General features: G+C 45.4%; 2 protein-coding genes across 4 annotated transcripts in view; one reads left to right on the forward strand and one right to left on the reverse strand.

Moving 5' to 3' along the window:
• The first annotated feature begins 2,077 nt into the window (after nucleotides 1-2,077).
• TAF9B (TATA-box binding protein associated factor 9b) lies at nucleotides 2,078-8,520 on the forward strand. Its single transcript, XM_074963129.1, has 7 exons — nucleotides 2,078-2,171; nucleotides 2,421-2,502; nucleotides 3,751-3,887; nucleotides 3,969-4,103; nucleotides 5,202-5,283; nucleotides 6,046-6,159; nucleotides 7,777-8,520. Exons 1-7 carry the CDS (start codon nucleotides 2,121-2,123, stop codon nucleotides 7,941-7,943), a joined length of 768 nt encoding a protein of 255 aa, XP_074819230.1. The 5' UTR covers nucleotides 2,078-2,120; the 3' UTR covers nucleotides 7,944-8,520.
• A 2,484-nt stretch (nucleotides 8,521-11,004) lies between these two features.
• The window catches only part of KIF4A (kinesin family member 4A), a 40,244-nt gene continuing 25,863 nt past the window's right edge, over nucleotides 11,005-25,385 (reverse strand). For all 3 annotated transcript variants that reach the window (XM_074964492.1, XM_074964491.1, XM_074964493.1), the window contains 14 exons: nucleotides 24,907-25,017; nucleotides 24,129-24,212; nucleotides 22,929-23,042; nucleotides 21,770-21,925; nucleotides 20,488-20,582; nucleotides 19,857-19,986; nucleotides 17,650-17,820; nucleotides 16,886-16,993; nucleotides 15,871-15,948; nucleotides 15,666-15,767; nucleotides 14,815-14,976; nucleotides 13,137-13,256; nucleotides 12,213-12,335; nucleotides 11,005-11,729 (listed from right to left, as the gene is read on the reverse strand). In XM_074964492.1, the coding sequence (XP_074820593.1) occupies nucleotides 11,544-11,729; nucleotides 12,213-12,335; nucleotides 13,137-13,256; nucleotides 14,815-14,976; nucleotides 15,666-15,767; nucleotides 15,871-15,948; nucleotides 16,886-16,993; nucleotides 17,650-17,820; nucleotides 19,857-19,986; nucleotides 20,488-20,582; nucleotides 21,770-21,925; nucleotides 22,929-23,042; nucleotides 24,129-24,212; nucleotides 24,907-25,017 (1,740 nt within the window). In that variant the 3' untranslated portion in view covers nucleotides 11,005-11,543. The remainder of the gene's footprint in view (nucleotides 11,730-12,212; nucleotides 12,336-13,136; nucleotides 13,257-14,814; nucleotides 14,977-15,665; nucleotides 15,768-15,870; nucleotides 15,949-16,885; nucleotides 16,994-17,649; nucleotides 17,821-19,856; nucleotides 19,987-20,487; nucleotides 20,583-21,769; nucleotides 21,926-22,928; nucleotides 23,043-24,128; nucleotides 24,213-24,906; nucleotides 25,018-25,385) is intronic.

Raw genomic sequence — 25,385 nt, forward strand, 5'->3', positions numbered from 1 at the left:
ATAGCAACATGATTTTAAAAACATAAGTAATTCTGTGCTTGTTTGCGCAATGTTCTTCCAGCTTGCAGTCCTTTCATAGTAATGCTGCTGTCAGGGTTCTGGAACGTAGATAGAGAGGTTAATGGAGTTTGCCCCACAGTGACCACAAGCCCCTAAATTGTCCCGGGGCAGCCCATGGCCACACCACCTTGAATGGGTGGCTCCACAACAGCCCAGACTGATCATGGATCACACTTATTCCACCTTGAATCACCCACAGATGGTCCTGCCCCAAACTGCACTGCCTCTTGACAGTGACTTCGAGAAGTAGCAACCCCACCCCCCAAATCACTTCCCCTCTGAGCTCCACACAATGATTTTCCCCTTCCCTCATTCTTTCAACAGTAATGTGGAGACAGGAGGACAAAGTCCACATGGTCCCATTCATCCCCCATGCCTCCAGAGAGGCTCTGTTGGTAACCCCCTCAAGATGGTGGTGAAACTTGGTCCATAGTTCCTACTGAATCATGCACAAAAGCAAAAATGTTTAAGTGTCCTAAACATTCTCAATCCTGCAAAAATATGTTTAACTTTGCATGTGTTAGTGGTTCCACTGAAATCAACAAGACTACCCTCGTGCAAAAACTTATGCATATGTATAAGTATTTGGTGGATCAGTACCTAAGGTAAGTGAAACCACACAAGCCCACGCACATCTAGTTGCAAGATTTGGACCTAGAAAGAGAAAGCCAAAAGGCAACGGGCAGAGATATACCATACACACAGAGTGATCAGAGCGGTGGCAGACATGTCATGTTACCTCGATTGGTTTTTTTTGTTTTAATTTTCTGAACTGCCCTTGCTGATAGGAATACATTTTTTAAAAAATCACTTTTTGCCTATTTTCTAATTTTTCAAATGAATGCTTATTAATTGCCCATAGCTGGTCCATATTTAACCTTTGCCCAATTCCTCTTTTAGAATTTCATTAATCACTGTTGTCTGTTGCATTTTATGATACTTTTGCCTATTTTCTAGCATATTTGCCAGAAGCTGGGAATGGGCGACAGGGGATGATCACTTGATGATTACCTCTTCTGTTCATTCGGCACCAGGCGTTGTCCACTCTCGGACTAGATGGACCTTTGATCTGACCCAGTATGGCCATTCTTATGTCAATTCATTTTATTCACCACCCTCGCCTTTTGCATGTGTGGGAGAGAGGAACAAAGAAAGGCAGCCATTTATTTGTGGTTTTATTTATTTTGCAGACCTCTGCCCACTTTTACTTTTTCCCGTAACAGCCTGTACGAGTGTCTCACTGCTTGGTAGGAATCCTGCCCCTCCTCTAACTCCCCCAAACTCATGTCATCTAGCACTGCCAACTCTTGTGCTTTTATAGCAAATCATATGATTGTTGATATATTTCTGAAAGCCCCAGCTCCTGGAGGCATGTGATTAGGCTTTCATTAGGAAAAAAAAAAAGTAAGTTTTTAGCCCTCCAGCCAGAGAAAAACTTGATTATGTGACACAAGAGCAGGCCAAAGGCTCAGGCACAGGAAGGCACATCAAATGAACCCTTCATTTACTAATTTTTAAGTACGATTTGTAGAGGCCCACTCGTTATTTTTATACACTTGGGGTCACCAACACTAGCCCCAACCGAGCAATAAAAAAAGTCACGAGTCAGGCCCCCGGAAACCATGAGACTGGCTTTAAAAACAGCCACCCGGCTCTTTCCAAAGCCGAGCATTCGGGGCTCCCCGCCTGAGCCCTCAGCCCGCCCCGCGGCATCCCCCCGCCTGAGCCCTGCGCGCCACCAGGGCTGGACCCGCCCGTTCCAAGCAGCAGCAAAAGTTCCCGCGCTCGCGCAGCACCCCGGGGGCTGGGTCCGCGCGCCGCCCTGAGCAGCAGCAGAGGAGCACAGAGCGCGGGCCCTGCCTGGCGCTCCCGCACAGCCACGGCTTCTGACTGCGCCGCGCACCGCCGAAAACGAGGTACTACTCCCACCCTGACACTCCACTGCGCATGCCCAACAGCACCGTGCGGAGGCTCTTGCGCATGCTCACTAGCAAACCGGGGGGGGGGGCGGGACTTCGCACGGCAGCCCCGGAAATAAGCAGGTCAGCTGACCGGAAGCAATGGAGCAAAGCAAGATGGCGTCTCCCAAGAGCGCGCCTAAGGATGCTCAGGTAGCGGGGGGCTCCCAGTGGGGGCGTCGCGGGCCGGGCTGGGTGGAGGGGCTCGGCGGGGCGGCTGCGGGGCGTCCTCGGTGCAGCCGACTGGGTCCTGTGCTCGGCTGCTGCTGAGGCGAAGGAGCGCTGAGAAGCTGGGGGCGCTAGCCCCAGAGCACTGTGTGCCGAGCCCCTTGCGCCCTTGGCAGGGGGATGTTAGCGCCTGATCTAATGGACTCACGCTGTATTTCTCTTCCCCGAACGCAGGTTATGGCCCAGATCCTGAAGGACATGGGGATCACGGAGTATGAACCCCGGGTTATCAATCAGATGTTGGAATTCGCCTACAGTAAGTTGTCAAAGTGCTACCTACAGAGCATGCTGCGCTGCCTTTCCAGGTGTGGCCTCCCGGAGGCGGTACCGGGCACCTCTCTCACACGGGCTGTTGCAGAAGTGGCAGGGCTTCGGAGAGAGTCAGTGAGGATGATCAAAGACCTGGGAAAACTGGAGACCTATAAGAGGGACTGTTTGAGAAGTAATGAATGGTATGGAGAAGGCAGATCAGGAGTGCCTGTCTGTCTTAGCATAGGAGAACAAGTGGATGTTCAATTAAATTAAAAAGTGGAAAGTTCAAAACCAATAAAAGAAAATATGTTTGCACATGACTTGTAATTAAATTGTGGAATTAATTGCCACGGGAGATCATTGTGGTCAAGAACTTATCAAGATTCAGAAGGTGATTGCATATTTATAGGTATAGAAAGAATATCCAGAGTTATCAGTAATGACAATAAAACTGTAGGAAACAATAGTAAACCTTGTGTTTCAGGGCTTAAACCAATTTCTGATGAGCTGAGATCAGGATGATCTTATGTTATTGTCGGAAGCATCTAGTTCTGGATACTTGTAGACAACGTACTGGGCTAGGTGGACTGCTGGTCTGATCCAGTATGGCGGTTTCCATGTTCCTAACTCTCCAACATATGGCACAGAAAAAGAAAAGAAAAATTTGGATATTTAGAAGGTTTGTGGTGCAGTGTGTTGCTGCTGTAGAATTTCACCTGTGGAATTTTTGGCTCCAATCTTAGCATGAGAACAAAAGTAAAAATGAGTCCATTGCCATTTAAAAAAAAAAAATTATATGGAAAACCCACCACATTATTTGGCACAATTTGCAAATGTTGCTGATGAGATGCCCTGGACTGTGGCACAGGTGGGAGTGATATTGCATGCTAGGTTTCATGTACATAAACAAATGCTTGATAGAAAAACTTGTACTGTCTTGCACAAGTCATTGCTATTAGCTTTTCAATGAGCACAATTGTTTTAAAAAAATTTTTTTGAAGAAAAAGAGGAACTATTGGAAATAAAACTAGATGGGTACTTAGGAATTAATTTTTGTCACAGTAAATGTATTGTTGATTGTGACGAGACAGATTCATCTTTTGTTTCATGGAATGTGTATCAGGAAATAATGTTCTTTCATAGCTTCTAGAAAATCTATAGAGTACATGAACTTTTACCAAATTTTTGTGAAAAGAAGTTGCTATTTTTTTAGACATGTGCATCGGGAGATATTCTGTTTTGTTCTTCAAAGGGTATGTGACTACTATATTGGAAGATGCAAAAATTTACTCAAGTCATGCTAAGAAGTCCAGTGTTGATGCAGATGATGTGAGACTAGCAATCCAGTGTCGAACAGACCAGTCATTTACCTCTCCTCCCCCAAGAGATGTAAGTAAAGCTTATTTAGAGAATCATGATATAACAAAAGAACTTGGGTATTGATAACTATTTCCCTTTTTTTCCCCCTAGTTTTTGCTAGATATTGCAAGACAAAAGAATCAGACCCCACTGCCATTGATAAAGCCGTATTCTGGACCCAGACTACCACCTGATAGATACTGTTTAACAGCTCCAAATTACAGACTTAAGTCCTTGCAAAAAAAGGTAAGAGTTTTATGAGCCAAATGGGATTTTTGTGTGATGATGACATTTTATTAAACAGGATGCTCAAGGTACAAACATAGGTGCAAATACCAGTAGAGATCTCTGGATGCTAAAGTATATGGAAATTATTTCTGGCAATTGCCAGAAATAATCTGCTGTTTGCAGATATTCTTTCCACCAATTTACCTTTTAATATTGTGTGTAAAAGAGGCTGTGTTGTTTAATAGTTAGCACAAAGGATTTCAGGTTAGGTGTATCCTGGTGGACCATTCAGTCAGCTCAGCTAGACTATTGGGTAAAAGGTACAAAGTCATTGAAAATCAGACACAGAATCTGAACAAAGCTTTCCTGGATAAACAAATGCTAAAGTGAAGACTTGTCCTTTGGTTAGATTCTTTTTGCATAGGCTAAAGCAATGACTTACTATACTGAAAAAGCAAATCAAAGTAAATTGTATTGCTTCTTATTAATGTAATAGTAGTGTTTGTTGGTCACATATACTGTGAATAGTATAATAATTTTCAGTATTACTCAAAACTATCAATGCACTTTCAGTATAAATGATTGGTTAGTATCTGTAACTACAATATTAAAATTGGTTAGTGCTATCACAATATTAAAACACTGCTATAACTGTAGCAACACTTCCCTTGTAAACACTATCCAGGTAACAAATTTCATCCTGAGCCAAAACAAAGTTTAGAAGGCCTTAGTCTGTGAATGGTGTGTTTTAAAATTAAATCTTTTTAATGTAATTTCTTTTACACTTGTATAACTCAAGCAGCTTGAGTTTTTAAAAGATAGTTTTTGAAAAGGCTAGGATTCTGCACTTTGTGCATAAGCATGGTGGATTAGTGGTTCCACAAGGCATCTCTACTGAAATGTAGTTCACAGTGTGAGGAGTTTGAGAACCTCTGTCCCAGTGGGTAAATTCTGCGACATAAGTGTTGCATTGCAGTAGGCTGCGCATGATCACATGTTCATATTTTGTTATTCTTCCATGTTGCAGAGGGTACATGTGTTATCACAGAAATAATCAATGGTTCTTAACACTGAAGTGGTGGTTCTAATCTGAATGCATATATTCTCTAACTACAGGTCTCTTCCTCTGCGGGAAGAATAACAGTGCCCCGACTAAGTGTTGGTGCTGTAAGTAGTAGACCTAGCACGCCTACGTTAGGTAAGAGAGAACTCAGTTATGGTTTGCCATATTGACCTTGCTTAGAAAAAACTTCAAAATTTAGAACTGTTCCATAAGTTTAAAGAATATTCTTACATGTTAAAAACCATCTTGGAGTATGTTTTTAAGGAACAGTAGATAACATCCAACTCGCCATTTCAGTGAACTTTGATATCTTAACAACCTAATGAGTTTTTAGAAAAGTGCAATGGAAGTTAAATGAAAATAAGTTTCTCTCTAAGTTACCAAAGCTAGACCATTTTTATTTAGTATGTAGGAATGATAATACCATTCTTGTATTTCTGACCTGTTCTATAAAATGGAAACTGTGGCACTTTTTCAGGAGAGAAAAATGAACTAGTTGAATGACTTTTAAAAAAATACAAACTACATTCTGAGGAGGGCTTACACCCTGAACTATAGATTGAAACAGGTTTTTTAGTGACTCAGCTATTTTGAACCAGAATTTAAGTTGGGCACATGCAATGATATACATGTAACCATGCATGTGCTTCTGGCCAGCTGGGAGTTTAACTGGTTGTGTTCATACACAAATGTATGCATGCTGCTGCACACAGCTTACTCTGCATATCTGGCCATTTGTTAGGATCTAGATCAAACCTAGCTATGAAGTATCAATGTATATTGGTATTATTTAATAGTAATTTATCTCTTTTCTATATGAAAGTAGCAAGTTCAGTTTTTTTGAAGACATTTTATGTAATGTAAAGAGTTCTCTAATGAAATCATTGTGTATTTCAGGAACTCCTTCAGCACAAACAGTAGCTGTTTCAACAAAAGTTGGCACTCCGGTATCACTGACAGGTCAGAGGTTCACTGTACAAATCCCATCCTCTCAGACAACAGTCAAATCAGGTATGGCATAAGTTACAAAACACCAATCTCTTGAGACCTACACCACTTCTTTAAAAGACCACATATATTGGTTATTTTGTTTTTTTCTTTTATTGAGGTGCAAGAGATCTGCATGGTGGATCTAGAGGTTCTAACCCTATTGATGACCCATGTGGTTAATGTGATACCACATGATGGAATTTGTTTCTTCCATTTTCTCTTTTAAAAACCTAGGAAGCTACACACACACACACTTACTTACTTACTTACTTAAGATTTAAAAGTCAAGCACCCAGAAGGCATGAAATGCCAGAATTAAGCTTGTCTTTTCAACTTTATTTTGGTCCTCAATTCTTAGTCTTAACATAACCAGTACAAATGTACCAAAGCCATTGTTAGTCTTACTTAGCTATTGAAATAATTCACTTTCTGCTACTAAACAATTACAGATTCTCTTAATCAGTAAAATTGTCATAGATCCTACTTAGACAGACAGACAGCAAAAACTTCCTTTAAGGACTAAGCCTGTTTAAAAACAGACGAACAAAAACAAGCAACCAGCGTTGTAGTTATGTTCCTGAAAAATGCTACTTTAAGCAAATCCAATTTCCCTATTAAACAAACAATTTAATATTATACACAGCAGGGATGATTGTGAAGCTTGGTTGAGGTGGTAAAGTCAGAGGGTGGGATATTCCTCAGGGAATGCCTTACTGCTAAATGATGAACTAGCATTTGGCAGAGCTCTCAACGGTTAACACATTGTTGTTAATGTAGCCTCAGTCTGTAAGGCAGCACGAATGGAGGGAGGGGAGACAGCACGGCAGAGAGAGGCAGACACACACTGTGTGTGTGTGTGTTTGTGTGTGTGATGCATATTGCCCCTTTAAGTACACTGACCCCACTCTAAGTACATTGCCTTTTTAAGTAGATCAGCAAGTTGAGACAGCAGCTGCTGTCAAGAAGCTCCCTCTGTCCTGAGCCCTGTCATATCCCCCACTGCTCTGTGGAAATGGGGTAAATTAGCGGGGGTAGGGGAATATCCTGACTTTTTTTCTCTTCTCCCTGCACAGCAAGCAGGAGGCTCCTGGGAGCAGCTTCTAGGCAGTGGGGGGAGGGAGAGCTGAACTTCCTGGCAATTGGTAGCCTGCTGGGCTGCTGCTGTACAGGGAACTTAGGGGAGTGGGGAGCTGATAGGGGCTGCTGGTCCATCCTGGTTCCAAACTCCCACCAGCTAGCTCCAACGGGCTGCTCTTTCTGCAAGCAGTGGACAAAGCAGGCGGCTGTCAAACAACGTTATAAGGGAGCATTGCACAGCTTTAAAGGAGCATGTTCTCTAATTGATCAGCAACGAAACAATGTTAACCGGGACAACTTTAAGTGAGGACTAGCAAAACCTGAAGGAAACAATATAGCAAATTTCAATTTAAGCTTTGCAACAAATCCACAATTATGTGATGGAAACTCCATTGAACAGTATTGAAAATAAACAGGAATATTAGCATGCAGCACACCTTTTGCCTTTAGGATATTACATGTCCTATAATAGGAAACTATATTTTCATTAGCTTGAAATATTAACTATATTTTTGTGGCAATGGCAGCTAATAAACACTTTTCTTTTCCTTTTAAATACAGCAACGCCCACTACCCCTACAGTTCAGAATGTTCTGATTAATCCTTCATTAATTGGATCAAAAAACATTCTGATTACTACAAATATGGTGTCATCACAGAATACAGCCAGTGAGGCAAATCCATTGAAAAGGAAGCATGAAGATGATGATGATTATGATAATTTGTAAAGGGATACAGTCCAGTCTCCATGATTTTTCAGAGGTGTGATTCATATTGAGTCTGATGCCAAGTTGGAACTTGCCAAAATGTTGTTCACAAATTGTGACAGAAAATATGTAAATATTCAGAGTTAATGGAATCAGGAGAAGAATGATAGTGCCAGGATAACGATGCTGCAATAAAAGCTCTTTTTTAACTGTGTCTGTGATTCAAAATTGCTTTTGGTGCTCACTCACCATGATGTTCATTATTATTCAGGATTTCTGTCTTGTACCATAGTTATATACATCTTTCCCTTTCCTCTTGAGTGTGTTGCTTGTAATCCAAATAGAAATGCTTGAAGTTTTGAAGAGTGCAGTTTCTGCCAGATGCTTTTCTTACTATACTGTATCATAAGAGAATTTTTAAAAAGGAGTCAGAGGTAGGTGTAGACTTTGAAAGGACAATGTTTTTTTTTTTTTTTACTAGGTTTGAAGTTGGTGTCAATTTTTAAATAACCAGAAAAAGTTTTGGTTTAGTTCTTGAGAATGTTCTTTTTCTGCTCCTGAGCTGCTACTCAGATTATTTACTTTAAAGGAGACATATTAGATCTCTTCAGATGAAGTGTTTTCATGCTATCCCAAATCTGGAATACCATAATTTACCTTATGGCATATTGTTTTTTTAATATATCCTCTCATTCAACTGGAGCTGCCTATTAAGCATGTCTGTAGTGGTCCCTAGGTTGTGTTGATACATTGAATTTAGAACATCAGGGGCAGGGGATTAAAGGGGGTGGGGGAGTACATAATGTCAGGGTAGGCTCCCTCCCTCTCTGGCTGCACTGCCCCCCCCCCCCCCAAGCTCTGGAAAGTGGCCAGAACCAGGCGGCAGGGCGGTGGCACAGGGGTCTGTGTGTTGCCCTTGGAGCTTTGGGGGAGGTACCTGGAAGAGTGGCCAGGGCAACACACAGACCCTCCAGCGTGCTGCCACTCCCCCCACCCCCCTGGGTTCTGGCTGCTTCCCAGAGTGGCATGGGGGCAGGCCGGCAGCCTGCCTTGCCCTCAGTGTGTGCTGGGCTGGACCCACCCCCCAACCCTGAGCCCCCTATGGGGGCAGGGAAGGGGTGGAGTGGGGTCAGGGCTGGGCAGCAGGTGGTCAGTGGTGCAGCCCTCAGGCTAATGTACTAGTCCTCATGTGGCCCTCATGGTCATTTGAGTTTGAGACCCCTGTATTAGACCAACTGCTGTTGATGGAGAGAAGCTTTTGAGCTATGTAGAGCTCTTCTCTCTTTCTCCAGCTAAGTTAGTAGAGTAGATTTGTTTAAAGACAGTGAATGTGCAATTCACACTGTTTGAGTACCACTGGAGGTGGTGAGAATTAATATAGCAATGCTGTGGTAGGATATATGAAAACTTGCAAAAGAAGAATGTGCTACATTGGACTGAGCACTTTAGCCATTTTAAAAACAGGGCCTAGTTGCCTTTAGCAAATCATTTGGGCTTTTACAAAATAGATTTCTGGTAGCTTCATAATTAAAGTGATTGTGGCTTGAAAGAAAATGGTACTCTGCAAGCAGTAACTTGTGAGAGCTGAAATAGTTGACAGTGACAGTCCAATAAACTATATAAAGAAACTTATCCTGCATCTTCACTTGGTGTAGTTCTTAGCTGATACTCAATGGGAGGGCTGTTTGTCCTAGTACACTGAGCAAGGCACACCATATGAAGTGGAGAGTCTCAGCATAGGAGCAATTAGATGCATACAATAGCTGTTAACAGTACTCATGCAAGAAGCCACTTTGACCACTTTCAATAGTAGTAGCCAGTAGCATAGCTGCAGAATGCAGCACTGGGAAATGCTGGAAGATCATTCCAATTGCTTTATTTAATGTTATGTCAGATCCTGCATTCCACCAGTCAGTGCTGTAAGCTAATTGCCCCTAGAAAGTAGTTTCTGGATTGCAGTTTTAACAACTGTACAGCCAGCTGAAAATTCATATCAACCAAGGAGTTGTTCCAAAAGTGAAAGAAGGGTAGGGATGAAATTCAGGGTCTTCCTTAAAGTGGGGAAAACCTTGACATTTCAAAATGTACAAAGATGGGACTTGCAATTTGTGCAGTTCCTGGGGAAAGAATTCAGTTAGTAACTCAGACCCCTCCCCAGCTAGCGGCCCATCTACAGTAGTTGGGGGTTTTTTTGCTACTGGTTATCACATGGCATATAGGCAGTCCTAATATACCATCCCCTCCATTTAAACACACAGACCCCCAAAACAACTTTAACTGGTTTCAAGCCTGAGCTTAATATGATTTTTTTTTTTGCCCCCACTCTTCCCCTTCGAAAGCTGTTCCAGAACTTCACTCCTCTGAACAAACATGAGAAGTGAAACTACCACAGCAGAACTGCTAACTACTTGCAGAAGAGGGGTTTTAGCTCACAAAGTTAACAACCATCCACTCTTTTACAACCACATGCCTTTAAAAGGTACATTCTCCCCAAGGATAACTGCTTATTTGAGTCACTACAGTCATCCTCTAGCAAAGGAGCCATCTGTACATTAGATTAGCTAGAGCATGCTGCACTGCTTCAGCCTCAGGGGGCCCTGTAGTTTAGTTCCTGGCATGGACAACAGAAGAACCCAGTGTGCTGTAGTAAACAGGAACAAGTACAAATGGCAGTACTTTTTCCTTGTAGGTCAAGAGGAAGAGAGTTAGACAACGCCACTTGTGTTTCCTGTTCTTTCAAAGTATAGCATAGCTATTGAACACAATTCAGCCTAGCAGCAAGCCCTGTGCTTGGTTGGAGCAGTTGCTGGAAGTTTTACTAACTACATGCATTGCAGTACAATTGGGCATGTAGTCAGAGAAGAACTTTGATAGTTGCAGTTATCCCACTGACATGATCAAACCTCATTGTCTAGTCAGATCAACCTGGATTAGGAAGTTACTGAGGCTCTGTGGAGTAGGTGCTGTTAGAATCGCTCAGAACATAATGCACTAAGAGCTTATGCATTTTTGTACTTCTTTATTAAAGCTACAAAAATTTTTAAAAAGTTAAAAATTACTAATATTCACAAACACAAGGGCTAGTGAGAGTCATTTCATTAATGAGGCACCAGTGGCCTAGAGGGAGCACACCCACTGACAAGTTTGCTGTGCTAGCTAGTTTTAAGACGACAAACAGTGCCTCACTGAGATAAAAGCACCATGAAGGCTCACATGGTAATTTGGGCAGGAATTCCTTTTTCTGCATTTGAAGGAAGGGCCCAGTGACCAGTGCAATTCAAAATGATCTTTTAAGAGCAATGCAGGTAAAACTGTTCACAGTTCAGGATGCAGCTGGAATGCATGGGCTAGATGAGTCTACTCTGCTCACTAAAATATTCCAAAGAGAAAGTAACACTTCCCTCCATTGTTCTGGTACAGCGAACATCTGCTCAGGCAGATCTAGACAAACAACCCAGGGAGAGCTGCTGTCCCATATCACGGCCAGTAGCTGAGACTTGTTCCTTCTGAAGTTTTATTTTGTAGCCATAGATCCTGTTAATCATTTCAGAGTTAGTGTCTGAGGTGGGAAAGGAAGTGCAACATGGTAACATTAAAAGTCACAGGTAGTCTCCCTTGCCCTCAGTTGTCCTCCTCTTTGATGGGGGTACAGCCGGAGAAGAAGCTGGTGTTACTACTCAACATTCGCTTTTTCTTCTTTACTAGTGGTAGTTGGTTCTCCTGGAACTCTACATCTCCATTAATTAAGAGTGCAGCTGTGTTGGCCTTCTTGACAAACACATCTTGCTCAGTGATCTCTTTCAGGACCTGGTAAGAAAATGAGGCTATTAGCTTGAGTTGCCACAGCACTCAAAGAAACCAGCCAACCCTCCCTGAGACTTGGAAGACATCCACAATTGCAAGCTGCCTTTCCCCAGTCACTAACGGTAATTCACAAAAGCTACTCTATTTTCTGTACGTGTCAAAACTCTGAAGAGATTTATAAAATGGGGCAGAAAAGTTCGGTGGGAGGGAGCAGAATCCAGTGTACTTAGTTGGCATAAGGACATGGAATCAATTAGGGTGAGGTTGAACCAGGTAAAGGGCTAACATGTCAATGGCTTATTTGATAGCAAAATGGTCTAATTCCCCCAGGCTACTCAGAAGGTTGGGGAGAAGCAAGAGGCAGAGGCAGTGAAATTGCCTCTCAATTTTCTCCTGATTTAGTGCCCACTCCTAGCCATGAACAAGATACAGCAGCCAGTGGCTGGAAATCAATTCCACCCAGGCTCCCCCATTTCTGATTTGTACCTTCTTGGTTGGAGTGATACATATTGGTTCAAAGAAGGTCTCCCCAGCAGTCACTTCCGTGGGATCTTCCAGTTTGAAGGATCCTTCAGAATCTCTTGTTTGGTCCTCACTCATAGGACCATCCTGGGGACAAACATGCACATTAGCCTAGGCCAATGCTGCCCCATCAATAAATCTTATTCGGGAAATAGACTTATTTATGGATCCTAGTATTTTACTTCCCCTTGCTGTGAACAGCAACTCTAGAGAAAGTGGCATAGGCACTAGAAGGCACATGTTATAACGCAACTGGTTCTTCAAGGTGATAAGGGATCAAGAGTCAGCTAAATTTTGCTTTCTAGATTACCAGGGTGGGAGGTCTGGAGCAGAGGCCTCCCAGTACCAGACTGCTAGTCAAACTCAAATGCAAAAGTCAGATAGGGCTACTATTCGGAATCATAAATGATTCAGGATGATTTGTGAGGTAGCTAAAACCAGCTAAGTTCCTCTTCGGATGTTTTTAAAAAGCCATGAATAAATGGAGTGGAGTAAGTTTTTTGCAGTTTGGACCAGAGGCACAAGTTCATGTCAACTACCAGGCAGAAGGGACTGCCATTACCTGTCCTCTGAGAGACATCTGCCAGGTTGCAGCAAGTTAACCCAGAAGACTGGAGATCAGTAGAAAGACTCCCACATTCATATTCTTTAATCCTGCAGGCTGGCAAAGCAGGTGGAGCTACTACCATGGCAAGATGCACCAGGTGGATTATACTCAAATGACATTTACAATTGTTTCCAACATAGGTTGCCAAGTTGTATATGTAGGCACCACTAGCTTGTGGATGCCCATGTTTGTCTTTCTGAATTAGATTATATGGAAGTTATTAGGTAGATGTTGGGTGCATCCAGCACCAAGGTCCAAGTGCCAAATGCAGTACTACTCACCAGCAGGCCAGAATCACGGTTTCTACATTTTGTTGCATCACAGTTACAGCCTGCAGTACAGCCTAGCTTCTGCTTCCTGCAGCCACACTGCCTGTTTCCACATCGGCCCCGGCAGGAACACTTAAGAGAAGAGAGCTCAATGTAATAACAGTTCCACTGCTGCTGGGTTGTGTCTAGATAGCCACAGCAGAGGGTCTTTACCAGTGCTAGTACTGGACACCAAATTGCATAAACTACCATGACCCTCATCACCTCACTGCCACTCTATCCCCAGAAAAGAGATGCAAGTGCTCATGTGACCCACTGAGCCATCTCCTGGAGTAGATGTTCATCCTGAATATTGGTGTTTCAGCACCACCACGATAACTTTCATCACCTTGCCAGGTCAAATTCAAGCTTGAGACCTCTCCATGTTCCCATTACACATGCCAGCAATAGCCAGTCTCACTCACAGGTCTAAGTGCATGAAACTAGAGTTTCTCTCAGATAAAGCTAATGCACATCCCAGTTCAGAAGTAAAAAGGTTACATTGGTTTTGTGGCACAGTTTTAAATTCTAAGCGTGAAGTACAATTAGCCACTCTCACCCCTGCAATGGAGGTTCTGAAACTGCCTAGTTTTTAAATAAGGTTTGAGCACAGCAGTTCAGAATTACAAACTCCCTTTGATGCCAAGCAGCAGTTTCAAAGCGGATGGCCCCCAACCCTTCAGGTCAGTTGAGCCTGCATGTAGCTTGCAGATGTGTCAGAGTATACATTTTACACAAGTGTATCTGTAAATAAAATAAAATAAAAAAAATAAAAATTTGAGGGAGAAGGCAATCAGCCTTCATAGGGGATCAGAGCGCTGGCTTTGGGGAAATTCAAGCTTAGAATGGCCCATTGGTTCTTACTGATTTAAGCGTTCAGCACACGCAAGCTCCATCCACACTGCCTCTCCCTCAAAAGTCTTAGTGGAGAGCAAGAGCCTGAACAAGGTATCACTATGGGAACCAGGAAGGAAGGGAGAGTTCCCACAAAGTTTAACACTTCTCTCTACCTCCCAAATGCCATTCCTTAGTTGTATGCATGCGCTTCATTTGGTACCCATCACTGCTTGTGGAGAAAGCCGCATGGTACCAGTGTCATCAATATTTTTGCCTCTTTATCATCTCCCACTCATCTTCTATTCTGTCCCCCTTTCCCATCCTACATGTAGTGCTTAGTGTTCCATACCCATCTTCTCCCCACGGGGTCAGCAGCCCTGTACACATAGAAGCTGACTACTCAGCTTCTTTTGCATCACACGATAGCTGGGACCGTCTGCAGGAGGACTTTGCAATCCTAGCCAGTTTCTCTCTGGAACAGCCACATGCATGAGCATAGCAGTTCAGAGAGTTACAAACTCCTTTGATGTGCAGGAAGTACAGCTGCCCTGGAGCACTTGCTACTTTTGCTGCTATCTGAAGTGTTCAGGTGGATGGCAGACAACAATCCATCCAAAGCACTACTGGCCACAACTAAATGCCCTCTGGTGCTGCTGGAGTAAGTGGCTTTTGCTTCAGAATGCCAGCACAAACCCCACAGTTCAGCTGTGTTTCATTCTGTATGTGCTAGGCAGCATCATGACATATATAAGTGGCCCCCTCAGTCAGAGCTAGTAACCCAAGCCGGAGGCAGAGAAAGGTAACTGGATCATACCCCTGACAGGCTTTTCTTGGATCCTTTGGCTGCTTTTATTGGCACCCACTCTGCATCTTCCATCTCCCCTCCAGACTCCCCAGATTCAGAGAACAGCTCTTGCACATCCATTTCTGGTGTCTGTGCACGGGGTTTTGCAGTTGTCTGACGGCGAGTCTTTGGCTACAGATGGAAATTAGATGGTTTGAGACCTCCTAAGGAATGTGTCAGAATTTGGACAACTCCAGAGTCCCAGCAGCATATCACACCCAGCTTACTTGAACAGCCAAGAGAACTGCAGGACCAGGGAGGTGCCAAGTCATCAGGTTGGCAGGGATTCTTAACAGTTCAAAGCAGCAGCTGGTTTAGCCTGTTATCTTTAAAGTTTGCAGAACTTTGGTGCACTGCCCCATGCTACACAGCTATGACAAGTGATCCTAAATCACCACATTATTCCTAGTGGTTAGCATATTTGCAGGCCATACGTTATACTTGATTTCTAGTTTCTTGCTCCCTGGCTCAGCAAACGCTGGCAGTGCTGCAGAGGAAGCAGCCTGCTTGCGAGGGTGGGGACGAGGCAAACTGTATCAACATACAAGGTGTGACAGCTTCCTTTAGACAGAAAAGGAGCAGCAGTGCCAACTGGTTCCAAAAGGATTCTAGTTCTTTACTAAAGAAGAGGGTGGGGGAAATCCTTGGGGCCTGCCTAGGTCAGATGATGCATCTATCCCAGTCTTCAGAACAAAGAAGCTTAATAAAGCAACTCGGGTGTAAGAGGGAAGTTTGAAAGGTTTGTTAGCCAGTATCTTTATCCATACAGAGCCTGATCAGTCACAGAGAAGTGTGGCAATTAGCACATGGCAGTTGTTTACCTTGGGTGGAATATAATCAAAGGGAGAATCTGGGGACTGAGTCGGCATTTGCTGAATGTGTCGGAGCTTCTGTCCGCTGGCAATTTGGTGGAGTATTAATTTCTGTTAAAAAAGATGATGAATTTCACTGCATCATAAGTAGCCAAACCTAACAAACCCTGCCACCAATAAGCCGCTAGGTGGCTGTGCACACACTCTTCCCTACCTGTTTGAGGGACTCATTCTCCTGGAGAAGCTCTTGGTTCTTCTCACAAAGTTCCCTCATTTTCTCAAGCTCTTCATCCTGTTCTCAAGAAAGAATGAAATCTGTAGGGTTATTTAGGGTCTGAGAGGTAGAAACTGCTTCCAAACTGCTGGCAACAGATTGTTCAAGTCAGGAGGAGGTCTTGCTCAATGCCTAGGAGTGCTCTGCTCCTCCACATCCGCAGAGGTGGCCTCCCCACCAATCTCCAACATGAGACTAGATCTTTAGTTTTGAGGTCAGGAGGAATACAAGCCTCACTGTCAATAACTTCCTCTGTCCTACCAAACAGGCCAACAGTTCCCTCTCCTCATGTTACAGTCTCCAAACTTTTAACACATTCCTTACCCTTCAGGGACAATCTATGAGTTAGGCTAGGAAAGCTCTGCTTCAGTAGCTCGGCCAACTCTCTCCTTCCCTAGCAATTTGCTATACTAAACTCTAGTAGCTTTGAGGGAGAGAATAGTGTATTCCACTGTTGTTTGCTACTGTAGGGCCCACCCTGGAGCTCGTGCTTTTAACATTTCCACTGTTGGATCCCCCCCAAAGGCCCTTCATCACTGAAGGCAGACTGATGCTGCACTCAGCATGGAGCTAACAGTATTCCTTTGGTTGGCCTGAGCATGCAGAAAAGCAGCTGATGTGGGGCTTGTGGAAGCTGAACTGGTCTTTGAGGCAAGGCTGTTGTCACTTAGTTTGCTTCTTTCGAAGGAGCATTTACGAACACAGACTAGAGGCCCAATATTCCAGCCATCTACTAGCAACTACTCCAAGCAGCCTAGTCTACAGATGGAGAGCAGCATGAATAATTTCCATTGTTACTCAGCCACTTGGAAGCCCCGCTTCCAATGGCAAGGAGCTGGCATTGCGCCAGCAGGGGCAATGGGGGGACACCCACATATAAAAAGATCCTGCACCAGGGGACCCCCTCCATGAAGAGGGAACCTACCACAGCCGAGTCCACCTCCATCTAATCTACCTGGAACTTGAGCCGCTCAAGTAGCTGTTGCTCATGCTCTGTTAGAGAGTCCTCCAGCTTCTTCTCTGCTGCTTCTTTCTGCTGCAGTTGGCTAAGCAGGTACAGAACCTATAGGCAAATTAACACAGCTTAGATGAAGAGGATGCAGACAGTGACAAAACATGCTTTTAAGGGATAAACCCCTAAGGCATGCCTGGCAGTCTTGACATTCTCAGTAGACCTGGAGGTTTTGGGGCAGCTGAAGAGATGATGTGGTGGGCAATCTCTAGTAGGCAGACAAGTTGTAGAGACAAGCAAGCTAGTTCTTTGCCATCCACAGCATAAGAGTAGTCTGGGTCCACTTGAAAACACCACCTTGTGTTCAGATGCAGCAAGTTTGTGCCTTTGAATGGAGCTGAATAAAATGGTTCTGTTTTTACTTCAGCAAGACCATTTAGCACCATTAAAACTTTAGAAATGGAGGCCAGAAGACAGATGATGGAGACTTCCTAAGGGATAATTACATCAGGTCTCCTGCCAGAGGCCAATAAAGCCTCATGAAAATAGGGTTTTTTTGTTTGTTTTTGTTTTTTTAAAATAAAAGACAGGTTGCAAATTGATTTTAATTTAACCCTTTTTCTCTTAAGGAAAGAGGTACTTGGATCTAGGTACTCTTCTGGGCAGACCTTTAGGGACCTTTTTGAAGAGAAGCTCCAAGACATTTGTTTAACCCCATGGAAGCCAAGCAGTGGTAATAATGGTGCTCCTTCACCTCTGGGTTTTACCTTTTCCTGATGTTGCTGCTCCTGCGTCACCAACTGACTTTGGAGCTCAGCCTCTATCTCTGCCACCTGGTTTCGCTCTTCAAGCAACATTTTCTGCATGTCTGCACAGTTAGCTTTGCTCTGTTCCAGGCTGCTGTGAAGTTTGCTTTCCTCCACTTTGGAGGAAACCAGCTGAAAGACATCAGTAAGGAGACTACTGGAGAAAATGGGTGCCACTCTCCACAGCCTATGAGTGGGACTGGACATCAGCAACAAGGGTGCTGGAGTCAAATTTAGAGCTAGACACACCTGAAAACCATCATCAGGTACCCCCCGCGCACACACTTCACTATGGAAGCAGATAGAATCGGCAGCAGTGACAACAGTTACTAGAATGACTCCACCATTGTCTATTACCTTTGTTGCTGCATTTCAGCATGCCATTGTCTCCCCCACTCCTCAGATCTCTTGATCCCACCTACCTCATTTGTCTCCAGTCTTCTTGGACTTGACATCTACTTCTCCTGCCTTGAGTTTCTAACTCTCTCCTTGATCCTCTACAAGTCTGATTTCCTCCCCCTCCCTCCACTTCATCTATGCTTCCATTATGAGTGGTCTTTCCTTGGACAAATCTCTAGGTCTCCGTTATCCTTCAAAGTTACCCACCACACAGAAAGACAATTACTCCCTATCCTCACATTTATAGACTGTGTTTTTCATTGCTGACTACTCCTTCAGGGATGCTTTTTATGCTGGTTTTCCCCTCCTCCCTTGCACTCAGAGTACCCCCAGAGATTTGTCCTCTGCCCTCACTGCCCCTGGGCAAACTCATCTGCTCACAAAGTTCTGATTAGTGTCTCCAGGCCAGTGCCTCCACATTTCCTTCTAATTTTTTTGTGGATTTTTTTTTTTTAAACCTTTCCTCCTGGAGTCTCAATGCCAACTCAAAGCCATCTTCCCCATCTCCCAACTGTAGACATTGCTAGTAAATTCCTGTTTCTCCACAATCCATGCTTCCAGTTTCTGGAAGTGCCAATCAGCCTTTGATTGTATCATACCTTTACTAATGCAACTTGCTCCTTTCTGGCTTTCTTTACACACATCATCCCTCACTCTTAACCTTCCAAAACTCCGCAGCAGAAAGTCACATGCCTCACTCGTAGCTATAACCATGTTCAGCTCTTCCCTGAACACCATCATAGGCTCCCCCATACCTCCTGTGTCAAATTCAAGTTCTTCCTTTTCAAGGATGGTGTCTCCCCTCCCAACCCATTTGTCATGGATGCATCCTGTGTGTCTTTTCCCCACACTTCCTCCATGCTACACCCCAGGTCAGGAATCGCATTCTGACCCCATCCAGCATGCCTCTTCCCTCTCTTTAGGCTGCCCATATAACCCACTTCAAGGAGACCAATGGTTGTTTTAAAATGTTAAAACAACCATCTATGTAACCTTCAAAATGAATGCACTATTCACCCAATCGTCGTCATGATCTTTTTATGACCCTTGTCCAGGGGTGAAAGTCAGTCTAGAAACTTACCAGTACGGGGCTGGGCTGGGGCCAACTCTGGCCCCTAGAAGGGGTGGGGCCTTGGGTGGAAGGGGCGGGGCTGCGGGAGGTCAGAGCCAGCCCTGGCCCACCCTGTACCAGCAAGTGCCTCCTTCCCCCTCCCCGGGGTAACAGCGGCAGCAGGGCTCCGGCCACCACTACCGCCCCAGGCCCTTTAAATTGTCCCCAGAGCCTGCTGGAGCCCTGGGGAAGCGGCGGCGGGGCTCCGGGGACGATTTAAAGGGCCCTGGGCTTCGGCCACCGCTACTGCCCCGGGCCCTTTAAATTGCTGCCCCAGCCCTGCTGCTGCTGCCCCAGCCCTCCTGCCACTACCCCGGGCTCTGGCAGCAGGGCTCTGGCAGCAATTTAAAGGGCTGGGGGCTCTAGCTGCTGCTGGGAGCCGCAGGCCCTTTAAATTGCACCTGAGGAAGCTGATCCACCCCAGTACAGCGCACCGGCTCTTGCCAGTACGCCGTACTGGGGCATACCGGCTTACTTTCACCTCTGCCCTTGTCACAACCCCTTCCTGTCATGTATCACCACATTTGTCACTTCCTTCTATTCTTGTCCAACCCGAGATTATGAGCTCTTTGAGGCAGACGTGTCTATGGTGAAAGCTAATAAATACAGTGTAGCAATCCCAAACAGATGGATGTGCCACAATGCAGAAAGAATTTACCTCTCCAATCAGGTATTTCAGGGCACATTTTGCCTCTAGAATAGTTGCAATAGTTTCCCAGCGTTGCTTCACCCGGTCTCCATTGTCGGCATCCAATAGCTTCTGCTGCAGATCTGCTATCTGGGCACTCCTTTGGAAACAAACACACATTTGAGCTCAAGGAAAAGAATTTGGAGTAGCTCTTGGATAACACTAATGTCATATTCCCAAAACATTACATTATGGAAAGCAACTTCAGTTAGTTAAAACTTGATTGTTTGCACAGTGGTGGGGTCTGCTGCAAAGCTGCATTGGTGGGTCAGCTGGAAATTCGTTCTCCTGAATCTGTACCAAGCCACTGCTTCAGCATCATGCAAGTAGGGCTGTGCTACCATCTTTCAGATAAGCAAAACAGACATACATTTCTTTTGCATAAATAGTGTTCATAGCCCCAGTATCTTGGAAATTCTCACTGGATAGCTATATTCTGCCTGAAACTACAGAGAACAGGTCAGTTGTATTTCCTATTCTTTACTTCTCTCAGGTCTCACAGAACAGCTGCAACGGTGAACGTGTAAGGTACCTTGAGATGATGGTGCTATAGAAATGAGAGCTAGTTCTGCCTGCTAGAAGCTTCATGACACTCCCTTACCTGAGCGCCATCTCTGTTTCCAGGCTTTCTATCTGCTTTGTGATGGAATGGTCTATTTCTGAAGCCTGCACATCTGCGATCGAGTATGTACGTCTCTGAAGAGAATTGCAGCAAGACACAATAGGAAATAATTTGAGGTTGGGGAGGCAGGAGGAGAGTGAGAACAACCTAGTGCTTGAGCAGCGGTGGGTAAACCACGAGTCACGTTCGGACCGTTGGACCTGTTAATCTGGTCCTAGAGCTCCCGCCAGAGAGCAGGGGCTTGCCCTGCTCCATGCTCCAGCCAGGGAGTGGGGTTGGGGGCTTTCTGCACCGCTCCCGGAAGTAGCGGCATGCCCCAACTCCGGCTCCTACGCATAGGGGCAGCAAGGGGGCACCACACACTGCCCCTGCCCCAAGTGTCACAGGGGGACATGCTGCTGCTTCCAGAAGCTGTGGGGGCAGCACCTGCGGATAGGGCAGCGCACAGAGCAGCCTGGCCACGGCTCTGGGTAGAAGCCGGAAGGGGGACATACCGCTGCTTCCAGTAGCTGCTAGACGTAAGCGCCGCCCGGAGCCTGCACCCTGGAGCTTCTTCCTCCTGCCCCAACCCCAGCCCTGATCCCCCTCCCACCCTCTGAACCCCCCCGTCGCTGCACAGAGCATCCTCCTGCATCCCAAGCGTCTCTTCCCAGTCCCACCCAAGAGGCTGCACTCCCAGCTGGAAAGCTCCCCCACCTCCTGGAGCCCCTTCCCACACGCTGAACTCCTCATTTCTGCCCCCACCCCAGCAGGAGCCCTCACCCCCTCCTGCACCCCAACCCCCATTTTCGTGAGCATTCATGGTCTGCCATACAATTTCATACCCAGATGTGGCCCGCAGGCCAAAAAATTCCCCCACCCAGTGCTTGAGTCTGAGTTTTAGTTTAGACACTCTAAACACTTAAGATAGGGGTTGTATTACCAGGAAAGATGTTTATAAATAGTTCCTCTCAGCTGAAACCCGACCCTCCTTCTCAATTGAAGAAGGGGTTGTATACAAAACCTTTGATGGGGCAGAGGCCCACTCTCATGACATTGATGCCAGACTAATTGCTTTAGGGAATAGAACCACGAAGAACCAGATCCCCGCTACCTCTTGTGCTACAACCACCTCTTCATTGCTATTCCTTTCATCAGCCAGGGGGGCTGTGGAAACATTCATCTACTCTTCACAGGCCCAGAATGGAGAAAACAAGCATAGCAGTAAGAGGACAGAGAGTGAGTGTAGCTCTCAGCTATTGTTTCCCTGTATGTCACTCACCCTGAGTTTTGGAGGTGGAGTCTCCCCAGCTTCCCTCTTTTCTCTAAGCTGCAGGAGTTCCTGGGCCAAGATTTTTCTATCCTCCAGAAGGTCAGAGAGGTGGCGCCGGGCCTCTTCAGTACTAACCAGAACCTCCACTTCATTTGCAAGCCAGCTCTGGAGAAAGACAGGACAGAGAATAAACCACGGGTGGGCAAACTACAGCCCACAGGCTGCATACGGCCTGCCAGACGTTTTAATCCAGCCCTTGAGCTCCCACTGGGGAGCGGGGTCAGGTGCCACTCTGTGCAGCTCCCAGAAGCAGTGGCATGTGCCCCCTCTGGTTCCTATGCATAAGGGCAGCTCCACACACTGTCTCCGCCCCAAGAGCTGCCACCGCAGCTCCCATTGGCAGGGAACCATGGTCACCGGGAGCAGCAGGGGCAGCACCTGCGAACAGGGCAGCGTGCACTAGAGCTGCCTGGCCGCACCTCCCCGTAGGAGCTGGAGGGGGGACATGCTACTGCTTCTGGGAGCTGCTTGAGGTAAGTGCCACCCAGAGCCTGCATCCCTGAGCCACCCCCACAGGCCCCAAACCCCTGCCCTGATCCCCTTCCCTCCCTCTGAATCCCTCGGTCCCAGACCAGAGCACCCTCCTACACCCCAAAACCCTCATCGCTAGCCCCACCCAAGAGCCTGCACCCACAGCTGGAGCCCTCACTCCCCTCAGCCCCCACTCTGCCCCAGCCCAGAGCCCCCTCCCACACACTCATCTCCTCATTTCTGGCCCCACCCTGGAGCCCACCCCCCCAGCCAGATCCCTCACCCCCTCCTGCACTCCAATCCCAATTTCGTGAGCATTCAAAGCCCACCATATAATTTTTATACCCAGATTTGGCCCTTGGGCCAAAAAGTTTGCCCACCCCTGTAATCAACTCTACTGAACATTTCAACAGTGGGACTTTCGTCACCCACTTCCTCCTCTGAACTCTTCCATATCTAGGGACAAATAAACTATGTTGCCTCTATTTACTCCTATACAGGACAGGAAATTCCATGGCCCTCCCTGTTCTCCACCCATCAAACCCAGCCTCCATCAGTGAGCTAGTCAGGCAACCTTTGTGTGAGCTCATTATTCAAAGGGATGCATCTGGCAGTGCACCACCATGCTGATACCCACTTTTACTCGAGCAGCAGCTCCTTCCATTCCTCGGTTTTGGCTTTCTTTCCGTTTATCCACTACTTCACGCTGTTTCTGTAGAGCATCTTTCAGGCGCTTGTTAGCAGCTGCTGCCTGAAAATAAATAAATAAATAAATAAAATTCCACCACACATACAAGCATTTCCCCTCCCTGCATCCCTAGCACAGTGGAAACTGTTGGGCTGCTTAGCTTAATTTGATTCACATTTCTGGGTGCAGGACTCCATGCTGCTGAAAGTCAGTCAGGAAACATCTGCACGATGACATCTGCACAAAAACACTGCTGCTTTTAGCTTTAGCTGTGGAATAGTAGATCTACATTTATAAGAATCCGTTCTTCCTTCACTGAACCCTTATAAAGCTAATACAGATGGGAGGTCACGGAGCGCAGGGCAGTATTAAGCATGAAGGAAACAGCTGCCTGATCTGCTTTTGGAATTATTGAATGTCAATAGCCTTTGGAGGAGAATACCCCTTAACTAGGGTCTTAGACATATTACAAGCCTCTTGGTTCACCTTTAGAATGCATTTTTATTATTAAGTCTATACGCCGGGTACCCAATTTCCTGTGATTCTGCAGCCAAGTTGTCTCCAGAATACACCCAATGCAGTTGTGTACCAGAACCGAAGCTCTCATTTTAAAAGCATTTTTGTGTCAAAACATTTCTGCTTCTAGGCCTTATAGTTGAAGAAAGCCTTCAAGAGGTGGACCCAGAGAAAACTGATGCAGTGCTGTCTTCTCACATCTGCAAACAGCCTGAGACAAGCTCTGCACAGTGTTAACTGCACCCACACACATCAATGAGAAGTCTGAAGCCTAATGTCAACACTTTAAACATTAGCGATCTCATTGGTGATCATTTTAGCAGATCCAGCTAGTGTGCTTATCCATCATTGTTGGAACAGGTGGTAAAATCTAGGGCAGGCAGTGCAATCAAGAGGTACTGGGTTTGGGAAGGAAACAGTGAGAATTAAGAGGAAGAGTCCCAAATTTTTCAAGGGGGAGAGAAAAAAGTCACAATGCATCCCCTCTGAACTGACATCTTCAATTCATCTCCAAACCCCAAAACTGTTCCCCAGAATATCAAGAGTTCCATCTGTCCCCTGCCAAAACTCCAGTCACGTCTTCCAGACCTTGGGGGACTGATCAGGAGTCCCTAGCAGATGCTGGCTCCTTACCTCTTCTGTTTTGCGCCTGAGGATATTGGCTTGATTCTGGAAGTCTCGTTCTAGCTTAAGCAGCTCATACTGCCTCTTGCGATCCTGAAGAGAAACAAACTAGGCAAGTCAAAAAGTTGCAGGTCATATAAAGACATGTTTTACAGTGCACTTGTTTAGTCCAGGGGGAGCATGACACAGACATCCTGTGTGATCTATGACAGAAACACTGATCACTGTAAGCTTGAGCTGACTTAAAATTCAGGTGGCCCTTGTTGCTCTAGAATATGGTCTCCTACATCCTCTGGGGCTAGGACTGTTCTGCTCACAACACCTTGAGACAAGGAAACTTGAAAACTAAAGAGGCACAGAAGCCCTATTAGGCCTGAATGCCACAACCTGATTTGATTAAGTTAACTACTGTAATAGTAACAGCTTTAACTATTTGCTCATGTAGTGTATTCTCAATATACCCTTGAAAGGCAGATGCCTCCTACTTCTATTTTGTGGTAAAGCTACCCCTAGGTACTGACGCCATGGTATTTTTTCCTTCTGATTTAGATCGGAGTTGTGATCACTCTACTGGCAGATCAAGGAACCTCAGACATAAACCAATTGTCTATCTGCCCATGACACATATAACTGGTGAAAGGTGGCAGCCTGCCACTCAGGCATATATGGAACAAGAGGCTTTTTGACCTATTGGTTTGTTATTCTCAAGGCACTGTAGAGATGTTATGTTTTCAGATGTTAACTCATGGCCAGCAGTGACTGTCCAAGCGATTAATGGCTCACTTACCCGTTCTTTCAGCTGGATCACTTCCTTGTCCTTCTGCTGCTTCCACTGTCTAAATTTCTCAGCATCCTCTTTCATTTGGCGCATCAGCTGTACCCGCTGATTTTTCATTTCCTGCAGCAGGAAGTTATTCCAGTACTTACACTTTGGATAGTTTTTCCAAGTACTCTTGACAAGAGGACATATTACAAAACTTTGCCCACCCGCAGCACCTGCCTTTTGAGGATGTCAGTGCTTGAGACTAATGATTTCACCCTCTTAACCCCCACTTAAAGGGGTAGGGAATCATCTTGATTTTACAGACATGGAAACCAAGTTACAACAAAGTCAAGTGACTTGCCCAAGGCTTGGACTGAACACGTAGTATAGCCAGATTTGACTCCCATGCCTATACTTCTACTACAAGAGCCTCCTATCCACTCCATCATTAGCAGCGATAGTCACATAACTACAATTACAGGAGTCTTGTAATACACAGGGTG

The sequence above is a fragment of the Natator depressus genome, chromosome 9 (genome assembly GCF_965152275.1).
Source record: "Natator depressus isolate rNatDep1 chromosome 9, rNatDep2.hap1, whole genome shotgun sequence".
NCBI lineage: Eukaryota > Metazoa > Chordata > Testudines > Cheloniidae > Natator > Natator depressus.

What these genes read in the sequence shown, in the direction of transcription:
- TAF9B (XM_074963129.1), top strand. Translation starts at nt 2,121, where the DNA reads ATGGAGCAAAGCAAGATGGCGTCTCCCAAGAGCGCGCCTAAGGATGCT. An exon ending in CCTCTCCTCCCCCAAGAGAT is followed by an intron (nt 3,888 to 3,968) that starts GTAAGTAAAGCT and finishes TTTTCCCCCTAG; the next exon opens with TTTTTGCTAGATATTGCAAG. An exon ending in TCAGACAACAGTCAAATCAG is followed by an intron (nt 6,160 to 7,776) that starts GTATGGCATAAG and finishes TTTTAAATACAG; the next exon opens with CAACGCCCACTACCCCTACA.